At 35.4% G+C, this 23,476-nt stretch overlaps 1 protein-coding gene across 1 annotated transcript in view; it reads right to left on the reverse strand.

The window, feature by feature from the left end:
* Positions 1-796: 796 nt before the first annotated feature.
* Positions 797-23,476, reverse strand: part of BBOF1 (basal body orientation factor 1) — a 107,692-nt gene continuing 85,012 nt past the window's right edge. Inside the window, exons 9-11 of the mRNA XM_051977618.1 lie at positions 15,393-15,500; positions 1,595-1,669; positions 797-1,467 (exon numbers count right to left, since the gene is read on the reverse strand). Coding sequence (XP_051833578.1) covers positions 1,353-1,467; positions 1,595-1,669; positions 15,393-15,500 — 298 coding nt within the window. The 3' untranslated portion in view covers positions 797-1,352. The remainder of the gene's footprint in view (positions 1,468-1,594; positions 1,670-15,392; positions 15,501-23,476) is intronic.

Raw genomic sequence — 23,476 nt, forward strand, 5'->3', positions numbered from 1 at the left:
CATAACTTTTTTGTTCAACTATTTTGTTTAGAAGGGTGACCACACACATAACAGAGGACTATTTCAACATATTATTCCAGGAGTTTTGTCATTCTTAGAAATGAAGAGATCTTACAGTGACGTGGGAAAGGAGTCTTATAGCAAACAAGTTTTGTCATATTTCTTGATTTCTTATATGGAAGGACTCTTCAGTTTGTCTGTCATGTATATGCTCTGCATTTTTCAGTTATGTCTTTTTATTAGAGAACAATTCCTTTATAGAAATCTCTTGGTAGAAGAGAAATTTCCATTTTTTTCATTGACAAAAATACCATAAAACTTGGACTGTGTTATCATGACAGCAATATGAACTTTATGCCTTGTTTCAAGTGACCTTATGCCTTGCTTTCCTTCATTTTAATTGTAAGCCAAATTGGTCATATGGAACTAAAATTTAAGATATTGACTTTGAATAGATAATCTCTCTTTTTTGGTGATTCCAAATATCTTTCATATACTTTTAATATGGTATATCAGTTTCTGAGCCCAAAATAATAAGCTCTGGTATTCATCCCTTAAAGATAATCTGGTCTTATCCTCTCATTTAAAGATAAGAAACTTACTTATTTATCTAGTTAAATTGTCTTAACCAAACTTATTTATGTAGTAAATTAAAGATTATCAGATACTTTAAAATGCCAAGTATCATATTTGTAGTAAACTTATTGCTAACCTCAAACCAAATGGGATGTTAGATCAAATTAGATAAGAGTTTTAATTAAAAAAAAAAAAAAAAACAAATGGCACAATAAGAACATCTCTTCTAAAGTGCTAACTTTTAATAAGGGTAATGAAGATCTATATTTGGAAAGGCAGACTGCCCCTTATTTTATCCTCTTAATAAAATTGTGTGGTTTGATGGGCAATATATGTTAAATCTAGGTTGTGTATATAAGAACCCATAATGTATGTGAATTTATATCTGTGCATACATATGTTCATGTTTCATTCCAAATCATACCCTGGGTAATAATAGAAAGTCATCATATAAATTTCATAGCCTTAGGGATTCTTGAGATTGCACTAATTGAACCAATTGTAGTTTAAAGGCACTAGCTCATAAGGATGTGTATATTTGTCTTTTAAAATAAACAGCCAAGCCATAATTACATGTCACACTAAGGGAGGCATAATTCATCTTATACTAGAAACAATGTTTCTTTTTCAATGTGGCTATACTTTAAAAGTTTCCCTGTTCCCATAATTGAGCTATTTATCAGCATAGATCCTTAAGAACTCCTTGTCTAGAAAAAGGAAACTCCCAATGAGTGCTTTCACTGGGAAAGATTAAAAGGATATGAAACTGATCAGATTTATGATACACTATGATCTGGTCTTTTTGGAATAGTAGGAAGGACAAGGTCACTAGATCCTGTGAGTGGAACTTGCTGAGTGATGAAGGTCTGATCCTGGATATTATCATCATCCCTGAAATAAAATCAAGTCAGTAAACAAAAGTTTAGTTCAGATATTAACACAGTTGTGTATTTTAACTATTTTCTTCACCCAGCCTAGCACCCATTTTAAACCAGTTTACTATCATCTAAGATCTTACCTCAAAGTGTCTTTTTTTCTAGTGTTGAGAGTAACATAGTGTGGAACTGAAGGGACAGCAGCTTTTTTCTTACTCCTACCAGGGGAAAAAACAAAGATGATATTTAGTGTCTTTTTCCATGCACTATATATATTTCAGATACATTCTCTCTTATATTAGATGAAGCACAAACTTCAGATAGCTAGACTATTTAGTTGCCTTGAGAATTGTGAATGACAAGTAACTGGGTTTATTTATTACCAGACCTGCCTTGTGAGTTTACTGCACCTGAGCAAAGGTATAGAAAGTAGAGATGGAATGTTATGTGTGAAGAGCAATAAGAAGCCTAATTTGGCTAGAATGTAGAGTGTATGAAGTGAAGGGCATAAATAAAACTGGTCAGCCAGATTGCAACCAGATTATAAAAAGCTTTAAATGCCCAACAGAGGAATTTGTATTTTCAGATTTTTAGAAGGAGATACTGGAGTTTATTATGCAAAGAAGTGACATGGTTTAACTTGCTTTAATAATCTCAGTTTTTTTATGACATAGACATGATGCTGATAGCTAAATCAAGTAGGGTCAAAACAGAAAATTATAGATCAATTTCCCTAGTGAATATTGATTAGCAAAGATTATAGCAAGTTATCCCCAGGATAATACACCAAATAAGTGTGTAAATCCAAGTATTTATACCAGGAATGTAGGGCTGGTTCATTATTAGGAAAACTATTAGCATAATTGACTATATCAATAAACGAACTAACAAAAATTATATTGTCTCAATAGATGCAGAAAAAGCATTTGACAAAATCCAACACTCATTCCTATTTAAAAAACAGTTTAGGAATAAATGGAGTTTTACTTAAAATGATCAATAGCAACTATTTAAAGCCATCAGCAAGCATCTAATGTAATGGAGATAAACTAGAACCATTCACAATAAGATCAGGGGTGAGACAAGGTAGCCCACTATCACCATTGCTATTCAATATTGTATTAGAAATGCTAGCTTTGGCAATAAGAGAAGAAAAAAGGATGAAAGGAATTAGAGTAGGTAATAAGAAAAACAAATTAACACTCTTTGCAGAAGATACGATGGTATATTTAGAGAACCCTAGAGAATTGACTAAAAAACTACTAGAAACAATTCACAACTTTAGCAAAATTGCAGGATAAAAAATCATATAAATCATCAGCATTTTTATATATTGCCAACAATGCCCAGCAGGAAGAGATGCAAAGAGAAATTCCATTTAAAATAACTAGATAATATAAAGTATTTGGGAGTCTACTTGCCAAGGCAAAGTCAGCAATTATATTGGACACAATTTCAAAATGCTTTTCCATACAAAACACAGATATAATCAACTGGAAAGATATCAAGTGCTTATGGGAAGGCTGGGGTAATATGATAAAAATGTTGATATTACTTAAGTTAATCTATTTACTCAGTGCCATACCAATTAAACTCCCAAGAAATTACTTCACAAAGCTAAAAAAAAATAACAAAATTAATCTGGAAAAACAAAAGGTCAAAATTTCAAGGGAATTAATAAAAAATCCAAATGAAGGTGTCCTAGCTGTACCAAACCTAAGACTATATTATAAAGGAGCGGTCATCAAAACTATTTGGTACTGGCTAAGAAATAGAATAATTGATTAATGGAATAAACTAGGTTCACAGGACAAAGTAATGACTATAATAATCCAATTTCTGACAAACTCAAAGACCCTAGCTTTTAGGATAAGAATTCCCTATTTGGCAAAAACTGCTAGGAAAATTGGAAATCAGTATGGCAGAAACTAGGCATTGACCCACACCTAACTCCCTATACCAAAATAAGATCGAAATGGGTTTATGATTTAAACAAAAAATAATATTATAAGCTAGAAGAACAAAGAATAGTTTACCTCAGATCTGTGGAAAAAAAAGGAATTTGTGCCCAAAGAAGAACTCAAGTACATTACTGAATGTTAAAAAGTTTTTGTATAAACAAAACCAAAGCAGATGGGGAACAATAAACTGGGGGGGAAATTTTTACATACAAGGATTCTGATAAAGGCTTCCTTTCTAAACTATATAGAGAACTGACTCAAACTTATAAGAATTCAGAATGAATTCAAAATTGGTCATTCTCCAAATGATAAATGGCCAAAGGATATTAACAAGCAATTTTCAGATGATGAAATTAAAATCATTCCTACTCATACGAAAAGGTGCTCTAAATCACTATTGATCAGAGAAATACAAATTAAGACAACTCTGAAGTATCACTACATACCTCTCAGATTGGCTAAGATGGCAGGAAAAATTAATGACAAATGTTGGAGGGGATGTGGGAAATCTGGGACATTGATACATTGTTGATGGAGTTGTGAACTGATTCAACCATTCTGGAGAGCAATTTGGAACTATGTCAAAGGACTATCAAACTATGCATACTCTTTGATCCAGCAGTGTTTCTACTGGGCTTATACCCCAGAGATCTTAAAGGAGGAAAAGGGACCCACATGTGCAAAAATGTTTGTGGCAGCCCTGTTTGTAGTGGCTAGAATTTGGAAATTGAGTGGATGCCCATCAATTGGAGAATGGCTGAATAAGTTATAATATATGAATGCTATAGGATATTATTGTTCTGTGAGAAACGAGCAGCAGGATGATTTCAGAGAGGCCTAGAGAGACTTGCATAAAATTAATGCTAAATGAAATGAGCAGAACCAGGAGATCATTATACATGGCAACAGCAAGATTATACAATGATCAATTCTGATGGACATGGCTCTCTTCAACAATGAGATGATTCAGGCCAGTTCCAATGACCTAGTGATGAAGAGAGCCATCTACACCCAGAGAGAGGACTGTGGGAACCGAATGTGGGTCACAACATAGTATTTTCACTTCTTTTGTTGTTGCTTGCTTGCATTTTGTTTTCTTTCTCATTTATTCCCTTTTTGATCAGATTTTTTTCTGCAGCATGACCTTTGTGGAAATATTTATAGAAGAATTGAATGTGTTTAACTTATATTGGATCATTTGCCATCTAGTGAAAGGGTCAGGAGGAAGGGGGGGGGGAATTAGAACACAAGGTTTTATAAGGATGAATATTGAAAATTATCTATTTGTATATATTGAAAATAAAAATCTTTAATTTGAAAAAAATATTCCAATATCCCTTCAATAGCTATTTGGAGCATGAAGTCAAATCTGAAGGGAAAGCAGACCAATAAAGGAGACTACTGTAAAAACCTCGGTGAGAGATAAGATAAATGAACGTATAAATGGAGAAAAAGGGTCAGATAAGAGATATTGTGGAAGAAAAATCAACAAGATGTAGCAATTAATTGGATTAGAGTGAAAAAAAAACATTTCAAATCCTGGTAATTGGAAGGAAATAGAGAAAATCAGAAGAGATTTGGATTGGGGAAAAGATGATGAGTTCTTTTTATACATGTTTGAGATGTCTGTGGAAGACTGAAATATCTAATAGAGTGTTGGTGAAATAAGTCTGAAGCGCTGGAGGGTCATCTGTATAATTGCAAGAAAATTAAGTTTGCTGAGAGATTTGAAAGAGATAAAAATCCAAGACTGCACACTCGTTGTTAGAGTAGGCTAGAACAAAGAGAAAACGTCATAAAAACCAGAGAAGACACAGTTATCAGGAAAAGGATGTTCAAGTATCAAATGCAGCACAGAAAATAAAGACTGGAAAAATATCAGAGTTGGCAAGTAGACAATTTGAAACTAAGAGTGGAGGAAGAAGAGGCCTAATAGTTTAGAAGTGGCTGAACAAAAATAGCATACATGAATGTAATAAAATACTATTCTTATGCTGTAAGAAATTATTAAAAGGATGTTTTCAGAGAAACCTGGGAAGACTTCAATGATTCAGAAAAGAATAATTTATATACGTATCAACACTAAAAGAGACTAATGATGAAGAATATTGTCCACATCCTGACAAAGAAGTAATGGACACAATGAGACACATTTTTTGCAATGGGCAATGTGGAAATTTATTTTGCTTGGCTATGCATATGTGTTTCAATATTTTTGGTTTCTGGATTTTGTTGTTGGTTATAGCAGGGAAGTGTGGAGGAGAAAATAATTTTTTGTTAATTGGAAAAAAAAGAAATTTTAATTAAAAAAAGATACTGATAATTTTGCAAAGTAGTTTCAGTTGCGCATTAAGATTGAGCCAAATTGCTATGAGTTGAGAAGTAAAAAGACAGCAAACTGAGGCAACAAAAACAAATACATTTTTTCTGAGAGATTGCCTGTGATTGGGAGGAGAATCATAAGAGGACAAGAGGTTCAAAATATGGAAGGATCTACTAAGAGTTGGGTTTGAGGTTTTGTTTTTTTTTAAAGGATGAGGAGATTGGATTTTTAAGTAGAAGAAGAGGCAATAGATTGTAGAAATTAAAGACTAGAAAGAAGTTCTGTGCTTTCCTCTAATACTGTTTAGCAAAAGTAGGAGTGTAAGTAGATGGTAGGAATAATACATGGTTGGGGTTTATCAAGAATGAATCATGATAGGAAAGGAGGCAAGGAATTCAAGGGTAATAGTTGAAATGTTAACCCTACAATTGAATTTAGGAAGGGAAGAAAAGTGAAACCAGAGCAGAAATGAAAGAGACAGATGGATTAGAAGTGATTTTAAGTTCGGAAAAAAATCCAGTTAGAATGATTCCTTTGTTGGGAAGAGAGAGATAAGAGAAAGCTAAGTTCAAAAAGTACCTAGTAGGTCAATTTGGCTAAAACAAGGAGGGTAATAAAGGGAAATAATATGAAAAAAATCTGAAGCTGGATCAAGCAGGTTGGATCAGAGGTGGATCGGAGTATGTTGAGAACCCCCTTCCCAGGAAAGTAGGGAATCACACCAAGGCCAAAGTAGCACATTAGGAGGGCAAACTGCAAACACCACAATACATATATTGGAGCAAATGCTGAGAGCAAACTATGTCGAAGCCATACAAAATAGAGCGATACAAAACAACTGAAGCCATTCAAATTGCTGAGAACAGAACTGGTGAACATACACTTTGTTTTCTTTTTTGTTTGTTTTTTTTGCTACTATCCCACTCTTACTTTATTTACAAAGAGAAAAATTAGTTTTTCTCAATCCTTGTTTCTTGAGTTTATTTTGCTTTTTGTTTCACTGGTTTTTGTTTTGTTTTGTTATATCTAAACAGTTATCAAGAAAAAAATGTATAGTCAACCATTCCATTACTGATCTATTTAATTACTAAGTGCAACTGAAAAAGAGGTCAAAAGTGGTAAAAAGTATAGAAAAGAGAAGTAGGTTTTAAACTGAGCTATGTGTGTGTATATTCATATACATGTATGTAGATGATATATTCACTAAAAAAAAGATATAACTACTAGAAGCTTTTTAGCTAGGGGACTTCAAGCTAAACAAAAGAGATTTTATTCATGTTTATAGTCCCAAAAGAAAAATATTAAGCAATTATGGACCACCCTAGATACAAAATGAGTTATAGAGTTATCTATTGATGGGAGATTTGTAAGCAAGATGGAGTTAAATTTTTTTTTTCAAGCATCTCCTCTTTCCATGTATTTTACACATCAGGGATCAAAGCAAAGAAGAACACTAACTAAAAACAACACCTGAAAGGAGGCTGGAAAAGAAAAATGGCATCCACATATGGGGAAGTTGGGGGTAGGGCATGATAGGGAAAGAAGGAGCCAAGAGAGAGTTATTAGTTCCTTACTCACCAACAAAATATCTGCCCAATCGACTGTTGGTAAAGCACAGATTGCATCCTCCAAGCAGAATGTAACTTCATTGGGGGAACTGACCATTCTATGTCTATCTTTATATCTCCAGGAGCTAATTCAATGTCTTTGCCAGACTAGCTGCTTAATAAGTTTTGAGCTGAACTGAACATCTGTTTCTACATTAAAGGCTCCACTATATTAAGATAATCCTTTAATTCCCCCCAGGATTACCTATTTTACTCTTTATTGATATTCCAAATCTCCCTTCAATGCATCTATGTCTCCCTCTTGCCCTCATTTTCTCAGCTAAGGACCTTGCACCTTTTCTGGACTATTCCTCTAACTTGCTTTTGCACTCACACATGAATTCCCAGAGGATGGATGCTACCTCAGGTTCTAATATTCTGTGCACTTTTTTACACTAAAGAGTCAGAGGGACCGCTAAATAATGATAATGCCAACAGACACAATTATTTCTAAATCTCTGAAAACAGCTGCACAAAACCCCTGAAGCTTGGGACAATTCACCTCCACCCTGGAAATGGAGCTCTACTTTAATAAAGAGTTAAAAGCTGAGTAATAGACTGGGAAAATTAAGCAGATGACAGAAAAAGATTCTGACCTTTCTATGAAAAGGTACTGGTGACAAGAAAGATCAAAACACACACTCAGACGAAGATAACAAAAACCAAAGCTCCTGCAATTCAAAGCCTCCAAGAAAAATAAGAACTGGTCTCAGGCTATGAAGAGCTCAAAAGGAATTTTGAAAATCAAGTAAGACACATCTCTCAAATTGGCTACGATGACAGGAAAAAAACAATGACCAATGGAGGGGATGTGGGAAAACTGGGACACTGATACACTGTTGGTGGAACCTGTGAACAAATCCAACCATTCTGGAGAGCAATTGGGAACTACGCTTAAAAAGTTATCACACTGTGCATATCCTTTGATCCAGCAGTGTTTCTACTGAGTTTATATCCCAAAGAGATATTAAAGAAGGGAAAGGAACCTGTATGTGCAAAAATGTTTGTGGCAGCCCTGTTTGTAGTGGCCAAAAACTGGAAATTGGGTGGATGCCCATCAATTGGAGAATGGCTGAATAAATGATGATATGGTATATGAATAAAATATGGTAAATTATGTTATGGAATATTATTATTCTGTAGGAAATGATCAGCAGGATGATTTTAGAGAAGCCTGAAGAGACTTACATGAACTGATACTGAATGAAGTGAGTAGAACCAGATCATTGTACAGAGCAACATCAGTCTTATATGATGATCAATTCTGATGGATGTGACTCTTTCCAACAATGAGACTGATAATATTTCTCTGTTTACATTCCTACATGAGAGGATGATACTTGTAACTCATTAGAACTTTCTCATCATTATGGCATTTTGGAGGAGTATAGATAGATAGAGGGCACAACTGTGAATTGAATAAAAGGATAATATCTTGTTTTAAAAAGAGTATATTAAGGGGTAGAAAGGATACTGAGAAAAAGGAAAAGGAAAAAGTGGAATGGTGTAAATTATCTGCCATAAAAAGAGGCAAGAAAAAGCCTTTACAGTGGAGGGAGAAAGGGGGAGAAAGAGTGAATGAACCAATCTCACTGTCATCAGAATTGGCTCAGAGGAAATAACATAAACACTCAATATGGGTAAAGTAATCTATTTTATTCTGCAGGAAAGTGGAAAGGGAATGGAATAAGAGAAGGAGGGAGGGTGATAAAAGAAAGGGCATATTGGGAAAGGGAGTGGTCAGTAGCAAAATGCTTTTAAGGACAAATAGGATGAAAAAGAGAATAGAATAAATGGGAGGAAATACAATTAACAAAAGTAATGTAGAAAGAATTTTGAAGCAAATTTATCTGATAAAGTTTTATTTCTCAAAGAGAGAACTAAGTCAAAATTTATTAAAAATAAATAAATAAATAAGACCCATGTTCCAATTGATAAATGATCAAAAGATAAGATCTATGCCCCGAAAGCTATAAATTCATATATATCCTTTGACCTAATAATATCACTACTAGGCAAGAATACCAAGAGATTTTTTTAAAGGAAAAGGACCTATATGTACAAAAATATTTGTAGCAGCTCTCTTCTCTGACAAAAAAAAAAAATTGGAAATTGAGGGAATGCCCATGAATTGGAGAACGGTTGAATAAATTATGGTATGTAATTGTCATGGAATATTATTGTTCTATGGGAAAGGTTGAGCAGGATAGCAGGATGCTCTCCGAAAAACCCTGAGAAGTCCTCCATGAATCCAAGCAAAGTGAAATATATTTTATACAAAGTAATAGCAATGGGATGACCAGCTTTTTAAATGACTGCTGTTCTCAGCAATACAATGTTCCAAAACTACTCTAAAGGACAAATGATGAAAAATCCTATTAATACCCAGAGAAGAAATTAATTATGTCTGACTACAGAGTGAAACATACTTTCTTTATACAACTTTATATTTCTTGAGGGCTCTTTTTTTTTAATTAGGGTGGAAAAATCTATGTTGCTGATTTTTTTACATGTTGTTTTTTACATGTTTTTTTCCATAACATGACACTTATGGAAATGTGCATAACTTCACATGTGGTTTCTTAATGGGATCTCGGAGTGAGGATAAGGGAGAGAATCTGGACTTCAAAAGTTTTAAAGACAAATGTCAAAAAAAATTGTCTTAAATGTAATTGAGGAATATTATTAAATTAATAAATTTAACTTTTTTTTTTTTTTTTTTTGCTGAGGCAATTGGGGGGTTAAGTGACTTGCCCAGGGTCATACAGCTAGGAAGTGTTATGTGTCTGGGATCACATTTGAATTCAGATCCTCCTGACTTCAGGGTTGGTGTTCTATCCACTGTGCCTAGCTGCCCCAATAAATTAACTTTTAAAAAAGAAACTTTATGAATGGGATAGTTTTTTTTAATTTAATATTTTTCTCCCAGTTATATGTAAAAAGCCAATTTTTAACTTTTGATTTTAAACTTTCTGTTCTACATTCTCTCTCTTCTTCCTCCTTAAGATTGCAAGGAATTCAATATAGGGTTATACATGCAGAGTGTAGTCAAGCAAAATATTTCTATAATAATTAGGTTGTAAAAGAAGACATAAACAAAAAAAAGCCAGTATGCTTCAATCTGTTCTTTCTCTATGTATGGGTTTTTCATATTAAGTCCTTCAGAGTTGTCTTGGAACGTTGTGTTGCTAATAATAGTTATGTCATTCATAACTGATCATCTTACAATATTGCTGTTACTTTGTACACAATACATTTCACTTTCCATCAGCTCACATCAGCTCTATCCACTGAGCTATTAGCTGTTTCTTATGTTTCTGGAGTTTTGTATTTGAAAGTAAAATTTTTTATTCAATTCTGGTCTTTTCATCAAGAATTTTTGAAAGTCCTTTATTTCAATGAATATCCTTTTCCCCTGAAAAATTACACTCGATTTTGCTAAGTAGATGATCTTTGATTCTAATTCTAGTTCATTTGCCCTCTCAAATATTATATTACATACTATATTATATATAGTGTTACAGCACTATAACATTCCCTTATAATCATATACTACAATTTGTTCAACTATTCCCCAATTGATGGGTATACATCAATTTCCAATTCTTTACCCCCAGAAAAGAGCTGCTATAAATTTTTTGTTTGTGTTTATAGATTCTTTTTCTTTCTTTCTTTCTTTCTTTTTTTTTTTTTTTTTTTAGGGATATAAGCCTTGGAGTGATATTGCAAAGTTAAAGGGTATGCATGATTTTTACAAACCTTTGGGCATACTTCCAAATTGCTCTACAGAAGAGTAGAATCAAGTTCACAACTCTACCAATTCATTAATGCACTCATCTCATTTTTCCCACATTCTCTTCTTCTGAATATCCTCTCCCTCAGTCTGCCCTCACTCTTATCACTTTTCTCCCTCTTCTTATTCCCTCTCCCTTCTACTTTCCTATAGGGTAAGACAGATTTCTATTCCTAATTCAGTGTACATTATTCCCTCTTTAAGCCAATTCTGATGTCAAATTCACTCACTCCTTCTTAGCTCTTTGCTTTCCCCCCTCCATAGTAAAATGTTTTTCTTGCCTCTTGTGTAATAATTCACCCCATTCTATCCCTCCCTTCCTCTTTCTATATTCATCTCTCATCCCTTGATTTTATTTTTTTTTAGCTATTCATCTCTACACATTTAACTAACATCTTTTATATATACTCTATATACCTATTCTAACTATCCTAATAGTGAGAAAAAGTTCTTACGAGTTGAAAGCATCATCTTCCTATGTAAGACTGTTAACATTTTAACCTTATTAATACCTTATGATTCCCTTTCTTGTTTAACTTTTTATGCTTGCTTCTCACATTTTTTTTTGCTAAGGCAATTGGGATTAAGTGACTTGCCCAAGGTCACAGCTAAGAAGTGTTAAGTGTCTGAGGCCAGATTTGAACTCAGGTCCTCTTGACTTCAGGGCTGGTGCTCTATCCACTGAGCCATTAGCTGTTTCTTATGTTTCTGGAGTTTTGTATTTGAAAGTAAAATTTTTTATTCAATTCTGGTCTTTTCATCAAGAATTTTTGAAAGTCCTTTATTTCAAAGAATTTGAAAGTCCTTTTCCTCTGAAAAATTACACTTGATTTTGCTAAGTAGATGATCTTTGATTCTAATTCTAGTTCGTTTGCCCTCTGAAATATTATATTACAAGCTCTCCAATACTTTAATGTAGAAGCTGCTACAACTGCTACAACTGACTGTGGTTCCAAGATACTTGAATTGTTTCTTCTGACTAGCAGTATTTTTCCCTTGATTTGGGAGCTCTGTAATTTGACTATAATATTCCTGAGAGTTTTCATTTGGGGATCTCTTTCAGGAGGTAATGGATAGATTCCTTCAATTTCTATTTTCCTCTTTGGCTCTAGAATATCAGGACTGGTTTTCTTGATAATTTCTTGAAAGATGATATCTAGGCTCCTTTTGTTAATCATGGCTTTCAGGTGTCCAATAATTTTTAAGTTATCTCTCCTGGGGCCATTTTTTAGGTCAGTTGTTTTTTCCAGTGAGATATTTCACATTGTCTTCTATTTTTTTCATTTTTCTGGTTTTGTTTTATTGTTTCTTGATTTCTCATAAAATCATTAGCTTCTATTTGCTAATTTCTAATTTTCAAGGAATTATTTTCTTCAGTGAGGTTTTGTACCTCCTTTTCCATACAGCCAATTCTACTTTTAGAGGAGTTGTTTTCTTCAGTGGATTTTTTCCCCCATTTGGGCAATTCTACTTTTTAAGGAGGCTTTTTTTGTTGTTGTTGTTCAGTGAATTTTTAGTGCTATTTGGTAAATTCTGCTTTTAAAGGCATTCTTCTCATTGTTTTTTTTGTACCTTCTTGACCATTTGGCCTAGTCTGTTTTATTTTCTTCAGCATATTTTTGTGTCTCCTTTATCAAACTGATGACTTGTTTTTCATGATTTTTTTGTATCACACATTTCTCTTTCCAATTTATTCTCCACCTCCACTACCTGATTTTCAAAATCCTCTTCCATGTCCTGAGACCAATTCATATTTTTCTTGCAGGATTTGGATATAGGAGCTGTGACTTTGTTATCTTCTGAGTATGTGTTTTGATCTTTCTTGTCAGGATCTATACTCAGAATCTTTTCTGTTGTTTGCTTATTTTTAAAGCCAATTACTGTGCCTCTATTAAAGTAGGGCTTTGCTTCCAGGATGAAGGATATATTGTCCCAAGCTTCAGCAGTTTTGTGCAGCTGTTTCCAAAGATAATTCTAGGGATCTTTAAGTTTTCAGTTCTTCCAAGGTGGTATGATCTAAGAAGAGGTATGTTTAACTACTCTCATGGCCTATGCTCTGGTCTGAGTAACCACAAGCACCTTTTTCCTTGCTCCACTGTGGGTGCGAGAGCTCTGGTGTGCTTGTGCTCCTCACTCTGGGACTGCCACCCACTGAGACCCAGATCTCAATATGGGTAAAGCAACTGCATGTTAGCTGCCATGTTAGCAAAGAGACCCCTATCATCTGGCCAGTTGTTCAACATCTGTTATGGACCAGAACTCTGAAACAAGGATTCTTACAAGGTCTTAAGTCAGTAGAATTGATGAGACAATGGTTATCTAGTTTAGCATGGTGTTTAATAGTTCTCTAAATTCAGTATGATTGATTTAATCTTACAACAAATAATGGTTTCCTAGTGATATACTGATTGATTTATGCTCAGTGTAGAGCATATAAGCTGGGAGCCTCAGCCAGAGTCAGGGCAGAGAAGACAGACGACTGGAGGCAGGAGCTCAAGCTCTCAGAACCAAGGAGAAAGATTCATTCCATCTTCAGTCAGGCTCCTGGTGGTTCTCCTGGGGGACTGAGAGACAGTTTCATTCATCCCATCTCACACCCTGTGGTGGCAGGCCTGTCCTCCTGCATTTTCTCCACTGAAACCATCCCCTCTGAAGGCCACGAGAAGGCGAAGGAGACAAGACTTTTGGACTTTAACACCTGGCTACTCTTGTGGTGATTAATCTACTGAAAGGAAGGTTGCTCAGAGACCTCTAGAAAACTACCAAGAACACTGCAAACATCTATGGGCTGAGAGCTCCAGAAACAGATGCCGCCTCCACTGATTCAGTGGCTCCCAAGGCCTGCTTCTAGTTTGCTAGGGCAGAGGCTGTGCTGGTGCAATCTGTGCTGGACTGTGTTCCGCTTTCACCCAGGTGCAACAAACTTTTCCTGCTATGTTAGTTGTCTTAGGCTGGAAATTTATTTCATTCATTTTTGTGGATTCTGATGCTTAAGAATTTGTTTAGTCATTACTTAAAAGTATTTGGAGGGATTTAGGGGAAGAGTTCAGGTGATTCCCTGTCTTTACTCCACTATTTTAGGATAGATAGTTTTGCTTAATTTTCTTTTTCCCTAATTACATATAAAAACAATTTTAAAACATTTTTTTTAATTTTTGAGTTCTAAATTCTATCCCTCCTTCTTTTTCATTCCTCTCCTCTCTGAGACAGTAAACAATATGCTATAGATTATACATATTCAATCATGTAAAACATTACCATATAAGCCTTTTTAGCTGCAGCATGTTAATAACAATTTGTCCTTAAGAAATAGTCTAAAACAGTGTTGTCAAACTCAAATATCAATGGTCCAGATCACATATTGACTTAGACAACTACAAATCAACATTATTTATGTTGTATTACATTTTTTATTTATTTTATTAAACATTTCCTAAGTACATTTTATTCTGGCTTCAAAGATGACTAGAAAATGAGAGAGTCTCATAGTGAGACGCAAGACTAAAGAATAACAAGAAATGGATAGCCCAACTGCTACTTTGGTAGCACAGAAATGTTAATATAGATAAGAAGCCCTTAGAAGATGGTGTATTTTTTCTCCAGGAGATTTAAAAGAAGACAGTGGCAAGCATCATGTAGGATAAAGAGACATGTATGACGTGTAAATCACATTAGTAAAGTTACCTCTGCATAAATAAGTACATGGATCCATTGAAAAACAAGAAATCATTTGATTTTTAAACCTCAGAATGGTACAGTTTAAATAATAACAGGAAAAAAACTATATTTGTAAAATTTAAAGTACTGTTATACAAAAGTATCAAAAATAAAAGTTAATTTTTCTTGTCTACTTAAAAATACACACACACACACACACACACACAAATTATGGTCATTTTACCTTTATCACTATCCAGGCAAAAATCCTTACTTCCCAATAACCTTTCTTATCAGAGTTACATCTTTAAGATATTTGGAATATTTCAACTAGAGTTTTCTTTATTTCCCTTTCCAAGATTTTTACCTTTGCTTTTCTTAATATTCCTATGCATTTACTCAATTTAACTCCCTAATTTTTTGTTTAAAAATTGTTACATTTCTTTCAAAGATTCTGAACACAACCCAGATAGTTTTAACCCCAACTTCATCCCTGAGTGACAGTATACCAGCTCATGCTCCCTACTTTTGCTTGGTTAACAAGGGTTGACATAACTTGATCTTGATCTACTACCATTATTTGCAGAATCAGGGACTTACCCTAGAAGATTGCCATTCATTTTTGCAAAGAGTAATCTCAAAACTTTTTCCTTCTGTTCCCATGTCAAGTCTCCAATATCCACATCCATTCCTTTTTTAATGTTTGTCCTGAATAATTACAAAGAAAAAAATTAAGTGTAAAGTAAAAAATCAGCTAATGGAAACTTCTGAAGAAAAATGTAAAATCTCCAAAAAATACTGGGGCAATAGAAAATAAGAGTTTCATAATCATCATATTAAATGTGTTTTATCTGTTACTAAATCAAACTATGTTCCGTTCTAAAGAAAGCCATTGAGTTGGAAATGACCTAAAAAAAACTTATCTAACCTACTTAAGAACCTCTTACTATTAAAGACATAAAGATCAACTTAAATAGCTAATGGGATGAGTGCTGGTGGCTGGGCTGTGCCAATATATTAAAAGTGATAATACTTCCGGTTTATACTTTTAATGTGATACCAGTAAAATTTTTCAAGGGCTATTATAAATTATAAAATAACAAAACTAATTTGCAAAAAGTAAAGATCTAGAATATCAAGGGAAATAATGAAAAGAGGTGGGCAACAAAGTGGGAATGGAATACTTTAAGACCTCAAATTATAAAGCAGTAAATCAAAACCATCCAATCTTGAATTAAAAAATTAAAGAAGTAGAATAACAGAACAGGCTGTAAAGGGGAAAATCTGAAACAATGGAACTCAGTATGTCAAAAAACCAAAATTAGTTATTAAAGAACTCCCTACTTGTAAAAAAAAAAAAAAAAAGTAAAATAAAATAAACAAATAAACAAACAAAAACTGCTGAGAAAACTGGAAAGCACTGGAGCAGAATTAAGCTTACTTAGACCAACCCCTTATACTATATTCTACAATATAAATATTTGACCTTAATATCAAAGATTGTACTATAGAAAATAAGCTAGGTGGCATAGTGGGAGGTCTGGAATCATTAACAACTGGCCTCAGATATTAACTGTATGACTTGGGCAGGTCTGTTTGCCTCAATTTCCTCATCTGTAAAACCTGGAGAAAGGATGGCAAACAACTGAAATATATTTGCTAAGAAAACTTCTAAAGGGTCATAAAGCACTAGACTGAAAACAAACAGATCATATACCTCTTGTTTGGTACAAAAAGAGACCTACCCAAACTGACTACAACAGAAATTGATGAGCTCTAGATTTGGGGTACCTAAATGAAATTAGGGTTTAATTGAGATCTAGTGGCAGATTCTGGGTACAGGGAATCAAATGGAGCTCTCCTGCAACCCCTTTGGATTCAGCGCAAGGATACAGAGTTAAATAAAGTCTAGTAGCGGTGCAAAAGTCCCCTGTAAAGGAATTTACAGACCTGAAAACCTAGACTGATAAAAGAGGTTTATTATGGGGATTGGAAGTAAGGTTCTAGTTTAGTTAAGGAAATAGGTGAAAGTAAAGAGATAAGAAGGGCACTGGAAACAGGATTCCAGTGGACAGAGGCTCCTTGGCATGCCAGGCGTAAGGCTGGAATGTTTGGAATCTCTGAAAAGAGAGCGCTCCAGCATGGCTCTTTTATAATGGGAGATTTAGCTAAAGGGGCCCGTGGGGTAGAGTCCAAGTTGGCTCCTCAATGGGTTTCAGTGAGGGCTAAAGTTTGCTTGGTGGGGGTTGGGAAACCTGAGCAGATCATTAGAATGGGGGCTGGCACAGCCCAAGTTGGCTCAGATCCAGTGGGGGCTGGGACAGGCCTGGATCTTCTATTGGAATTCAAAGGGATGCTTTTGACTGTTATGCCACAGTTCTCTTTAACTGTCCTGACTCAGTTTCCCTGTACGAGTTTCCCTTGTCCCAGTTTCCTTAACTGTTCTGTCTCAATCCCTTTAGTTGTAAATCCCCCTCTGACCTAGTAAGACTGAGGACTATTTGTTCAAAAGTTATAAATTAGTAAGATAAACAAGAGAATAGACCTCCTGACTTTTTTCTGTCCTCAAGGATTTACAACATCCCTCTAAAATATTCCAAGATATCTCATTGATATCTTTATATTCAGACATCCTGTCTCTGGGTTCTTAGAATTTGTGGCCTCCCCCATCTTGATAGAGGTTTTCCCTCACTTCTTACCCCTTCCTTTGTTTAGAGAAAAGGTATTTAAGAAGTTGGGGTTCCTCCATTCATGGTTGGCGGCTGGCGGCTGTATGCTGGACGCTGGATTCTTTGAGATGACAGTCTCCTCCAGCCCTGGGACCAATATGGATTCCTTGGTCCCAGTATATCTTTATCTCTGTCTGACTGGATAATTCCAAATGAGAGTCTTGTCCAATCAATCTTACTCTCCCATTAATAAAATATTAAAAACTCTCTAATCTCTCTCCTGCCTCAGTTTCTCCAGCATTACATTTTGAAGACCCCAGCAAGATAACAGAAACTGAGAACTGGATTAGAGATTAGAGACCTCTCCATCTCCACTTAGGCTTAGGCTTGAGGAGGCTGAGGATTTTAGTCTATTCCTTGGGAAAAGATCAGCACTCTGGATGGAAAAGGAAGCAGTTTTTCAGCCTCAGTCTGGCCTACAGTGGACAACAAAATCAATTCGGCATTTGGGAGAGTAAGTCTGAATGGGTGCCTTTTTTGGGGTACCATCTGGTTCTGGTTCTGGTTCTGGTTATTCTGGTTCTGGTCTGGTCTGTTGCTAGCAACCTGTAGTCTCAGAATAAATACCGACGGGTTTAAAAGTTCTGAGACGGTATTTTCTGGGACGCTGGAAAATATCCTCTGGGTATGTGTTATGTGTTTGTTTAATGTTGTAACTGTGTAGTCTGTGTGATGTGTGTTCTATGTTCTGTGTGATTTGTCTGTCTGTTATGTTGTTGGAAAAAATTTTAAGAACAACATTGCAACTGTGCTTAGTAAAATAGAGCTCCACGTATGCCTGTGTGTGTCTGTGTTAAAAGTTAGCAAGCTTGTAAGAGATAAGAATTCAGCCTCTATGTTGCAGGCTTGGAAAATATCAAGAAGTTTGAAAAATCTTTCTCTCTCTCTGTCTCTGGCTGACTGCAGCAGCCTGTGAGGAAAAGGGAGAAAAAAGAGAGAAAGACAGAAATTTTAAAAAAAGGAAATGAATTTAAAAAATAGATTGAAAGGGATTTGAAAGTTCGGAAAGTTAAAATATATATATATAGAAGAGCAGTGTGCTAACATTTAAAGAAAAGAAGTTTGAATGGAATATCTAGGCATTCTCTGTGAAGGCAGAGAAAAACACTAAATGGGTTTGGCAGTTCACAGAAACCCCTTTGGATTCTGGAATGGGAAAAGGGAATTCAAGGTGAAACAAACTTCTCTCTGGGGGTGGAGGTCTTGGAAAAAGCCCCTAGTCTGTTTGCTGATTTAAGAGCTTTGTTAAGTTTTAAAAACAATGATTAAGGAAAATTTGCTCATGATTTTAAATTTTTTTTAAGGAAAAACCTCCTACATGGACCCACACTTAACACCATATACCAAGATAAGATCAAAAAGGGTCCATGGCCTAGGCATAAAGAACGAGATTATAAATAAATTAGAGGAACATAGGATAGTTTATCTCTCAGACTTGTGGAGGAGAAAGAAATTTGTGACCAAAGATGAACTAGAGACCATTATTGATCACAAAATAGAAAATTTTGATTACATCAAATTTAAAAGCCTTTGTACAAATAAAACTAATGCAAACAAGATTAGAAGGGAAGCAACAAACTGGGAAAATATCTTCACAGTTAAAGGTTCTGATAAAGGCCTCATTTCCAAAATATATAGAGAACTGACTCAAATTTATAAGAAATCAAGCCATTGTCCAATTGATAAATGGTCAAAGGATATGAACAGACAATTTTCAGAGGATGAAATTGAAACTATTATCACTCATATGAAAGAGTGTTCCAAATCACTATTGATCAGAGAAATGCAAATTAAGACAACTCTGAGATACCACTACACACCTGTCAGATTGGCTAAGATGACAGGAAAGAATAATGATGAATGTTGGAGGGGATGCAGGAAAACGGGGACACTGATGCATTGTTGGTGGAGCTGTGAACAAATCTAACCATTCTGGAGAGCAATCTGGAATTATGCCCAAAAAGTTATCAAACTGTGCATACCCTTTGATCCAGCAGTGTTTCTATTGGGCTTATATCCCAAAGAAATACTAAAGTAGGGAAAGGACCTGTATGTGCCAAAATGTTTGTGGCAGCCTTGTTTGTAGTGGCTAGAAACTGGAAATTGAATGGATGCCCATCAACTGGAGAATGGCTGGGTAAATTGTGGTATATGAATGTTATGGAATATTATTGTTCTGTAAGGAATGACCAGCAGGATGAATACAGAGAGGCTTGGAGAGACTTACATGAACTGATGCTAAGTGAAATGAGCAGAACCAGGAGATTATACACTTCAACAACGATATTGTATGAGGATGTATTCTGATGGAAGTGGATTTCTTTGACAAAGAGACCTAACTTTCAATTGATAAATGATGGACAGAAGCAGCTACATCCAAAGAAAGAACACTGGGAAACGAATGTGAACTATCTGCATCTTTTTCTTCCCGGGTTATTTTTACCTTCTGAATCCAATTCCCTCTGTGCAACAAGAGAACTGTTCAGTTCTGCAAACATATATTGTTATCTAGGATATACTGCAACATATCTAACATATATAGGACTGCTTGCCATCTAGGGGAGGGGGTGGAAGGAGGGAGGGGAAAAATTGGAACAGAGATGAGTGCAAGGGATAATGTTGTAAAAAAAATTATCCTGGCATGGATTCTGTCAATATAAAGTTATTAAATAAAATAAAATAAAAAAAGAACAATAATAAAAAATAAAAAAAGGAAAAGCCTACTAGAGTAAAGAGCAATAAAATTCAAGCTTACCCTGGCCTGGGCAATAAAAAGCTCTGGAGATAAGATGCTAATACCTGTTAGAAGAAAGGTGGCGGAAAGGAAAAGAAAAGAAAAAAACTTTTAAAAACAGCTGTACTAATTTGGTTCGGAGTTTGTTATCTTCTGAAATATATTGAGTTATTTATTAACATAAGTTATACTTTAAATCTAGCTCTGCTGGACATGTGTGGGTTTTGTGGAGGTTTGGGCTATTCACATAGTGTGAATCTTACAGGTTTTTGAAGGAAAAAGGAAAGAGGAATGCAGGTGATTTAGGAAGGACTGACTTGTAGGGCAATTAGAGGTTTGCATGGTTTTAGGAAGGTGAAAGAAGGAGTAGGTGAAGAGGTGAGGGAGGGAGCCATCCACCCCCACTGTCTTCTGCTACTTTACCAAAGGAGCATCTGGTAGAAAAGTTCTTTAAGGAGATTGTTCAAGTGTTTAGCCAGGGAGAAAGAGAAAGTTGGACATCGGTGGATTTGGGAAGAAACCTGATGTTGGGAAACTGATGGGCTAAATCTTGAAAAGGATCCCCATGTAGGAAATTGAGTGGGGAACCCGAGGGAAGTTTTTCTAAGGGGCAGGAGTGGGGGAAGGGTGGCCACATGGAATCCTCTCTTCCTCTTATCCCTCTAAGTATATTCCTGCTGTTTTTTTTCTTATCTAATTATGGCCAGCGCAGCAAACTGTGATTTAAAGGGCATGCTTACTTTTAGGTTAATTAATTGAATATTTGTTTCTTCATAAAGGTTTTCTTGGTTAAGAGATATGGTCATAAATGTGATCCATATGTTGGTAGGAATATTTCTAAAAGTTTAATTGCTATTTAAAAAAAAAAAAACCTTCTTGAATTCTTTTATGTGGAATTGGGTCTTTTGTATAAGTTTAAATTGATTATATTGGGTCATCCTGAGATTATTTAAAGGGTCTCTGAACATAATAGTTTTTTTCTTTGTCTTTTTGAAAATGTTTTTGTTATGGACAATATGCAATTTGGGATTTTTTTTTCTATGTATTGGGTATTTTAAAAAGCAAAATGATTTGTATGTATAATGTTCACTTATGTAACATCTACCCAGATATGATAATTGTTCTAAGTTGTGAAGTTATTGAGACAAAATTTCTTTCTGTTATTACTATAAAGTTATGATAAATCTTTGTTTAGGAGTTATCAGAAATTTGATTAATGGAATTTGTTATTGGGGGAAAATTTCTTGGGCTTAGAGTTAATTAGTTAATGCTATTGGGAGTTTTAAAGCTCCACCCTCTGACAGTTACTGGGACAATTGATCAACAGTTAAAACTCAACTGCTTATGTTATGTTATAGTTATGTTCTTGCATTTTTCCTTCTGTAACTGATCTCCCTGATCAGAGCAATGGTCAATAGAACTGTTAATGCAATTCAATTATGTCATGCTTTGCTATTTTCAGTCTGGTTATATGTAATCATTGTACCCTAAATGCTAGGGTAACTGAGTATTTCGCCTGGTCATCTGTCTGTTACTGGATATTGGTGTTTTGTTTCTTTGAGGTTTCTACATGATAAGAGGACAATTAACAGAGGTCTGTGAGACCTCACTGATGTTACACCTTGGGACTGTGCCCGTTTGCTTGGCCTGTAAAGCAAACTCATCTCTTCACATGGAAACTGCTGGCCAATTTATTTTGGCCTCCTCATATTTTGTAGCAGTCTGGTGAACTGAGTCTATCTGAGACTGATCTAATCTTTCTTTGTTAGATTTGTGTTTTTGTTCTAGATTTTGGTCAAATTACAGATATTGGCTTGTTTCTGGAACCTGGATCAGCTTTGATCAGCTTTGACTGTCAGCATGACGCACCCACTCTGCAAGGAATGAGAGCCTCCTATCACTTCACAGCCTGGAGCCGCAGTTTTAAATGAGACCATGGATTGGACCCTGCATCGGGTGTACTTTGGACTGATAGGAGGGACCTTGGGAATGGTTGATGACTGACTGTTAAACCTTGCCTGGATCATCTATTACTGTGTGTTTAAGATTTGGGATGGGATTTGTTAAAACTGTGTAATTGTTGCTGTTATGTTTGAGGGCTTTTTAGGAAATGCTACTGTACTAGTCTGTTATGTACAGGAATTTTGATTCACTCTTGGGATTTATATGGGGAGTGGTCATTTGATACTTCCTTTCCATGAGAATAAAAAAGGAGGGGAGGAAGAGAGAACATTGGGGAAACTGGTGTGTTTTTTTCAAAATACCTGAAAGAATGGGAACCCCTAGCTCCTATTCACTTTGCCTTAAGCATTTCTGCCCCACCCCCTATCTCACTAGTTCAGATTGAATTTGGATGTTTTAACTTTAGAATCCCTTATTTTGTTAAAATTGCCCTGGCAGACTCAGTTTTGGGGATTATTATTTTTTTTAGAAAAGTTTTAGAAATCAGACACCTGTCCTGACAATGGCAGTCTCTCTGATCTGTTTTTCCAGTCCTGTAACCCCAGTTCATTAAGTACCTCAGCATTTCAAAGGACCTTGTTTAATATCAGGCACCTAAAAAGTTTGGGGTTTGCCTGCCGTGATGGTCTAACTGTGCATAATTTGCTGAAAAATCTGTATTCTACTAGCAGCCCTGTTTCTCTGAGTGGGGACAGGTAGAGCTACTACAGCCTTACCCTTCTCCCCTGGAGAGATCTGCCCCTCTGAATGGGCTTGAGCCTTTCGCCCTGCTGATCTGTAAGCAGAGACTAAGTTAAATGCACAAATGACCACAGATCTAACTGTCCATCTCAAACTGGATTCTCTGGCTGAGATGGTGCTCCAGAACTGTAGAGGACCTGACATGCTTGCAACAAGGGAGCCTTTGTACAGCTGCTAACTCTGGGGTTATCAGGGAGAGACTTGCTCTTGCCATATGAGTCCTTACATTTTTCTAGTTTTATTTTTGCTCGTTTGCTTTACGTAGGGTGGGTCAAAGACCTCCTGGGTACCTAGAGGAAGGTGCTAAGATTCAAAGGTTTGAATATTTATGAGAGAGAGTGTGGAATGTTATGCCACAGTTTTCTTTAACTGTCCTGACTCAGTTTCCCTATATGAGTTTCCCTTGTCCCAGTTTCCTTAACTGTTCTGTCTCAATCCCTTTAGTTATAAATCCCCCTCTGACCCAGTAAGACTGAGGACTATTTGTTCAAAGGTTATAAATTAGCAAGATAAACAAG

Source organism: Antechinus flavipes, chromosome 2 (assembly GCF_016432865.1).
Source record: "Antechinus flavipes isolate AdamAnt ecotype Samford, QLD, Australia chromosome 2, AdamAnt_v2, whole genome shotgun sequence".
Lineage (NCBI taxonomy): Eukaryota > Metazoa > Chordata > Mammalia > Dasyuromorphia > Dasyuridae > Antechinus > Antechinus flavipes.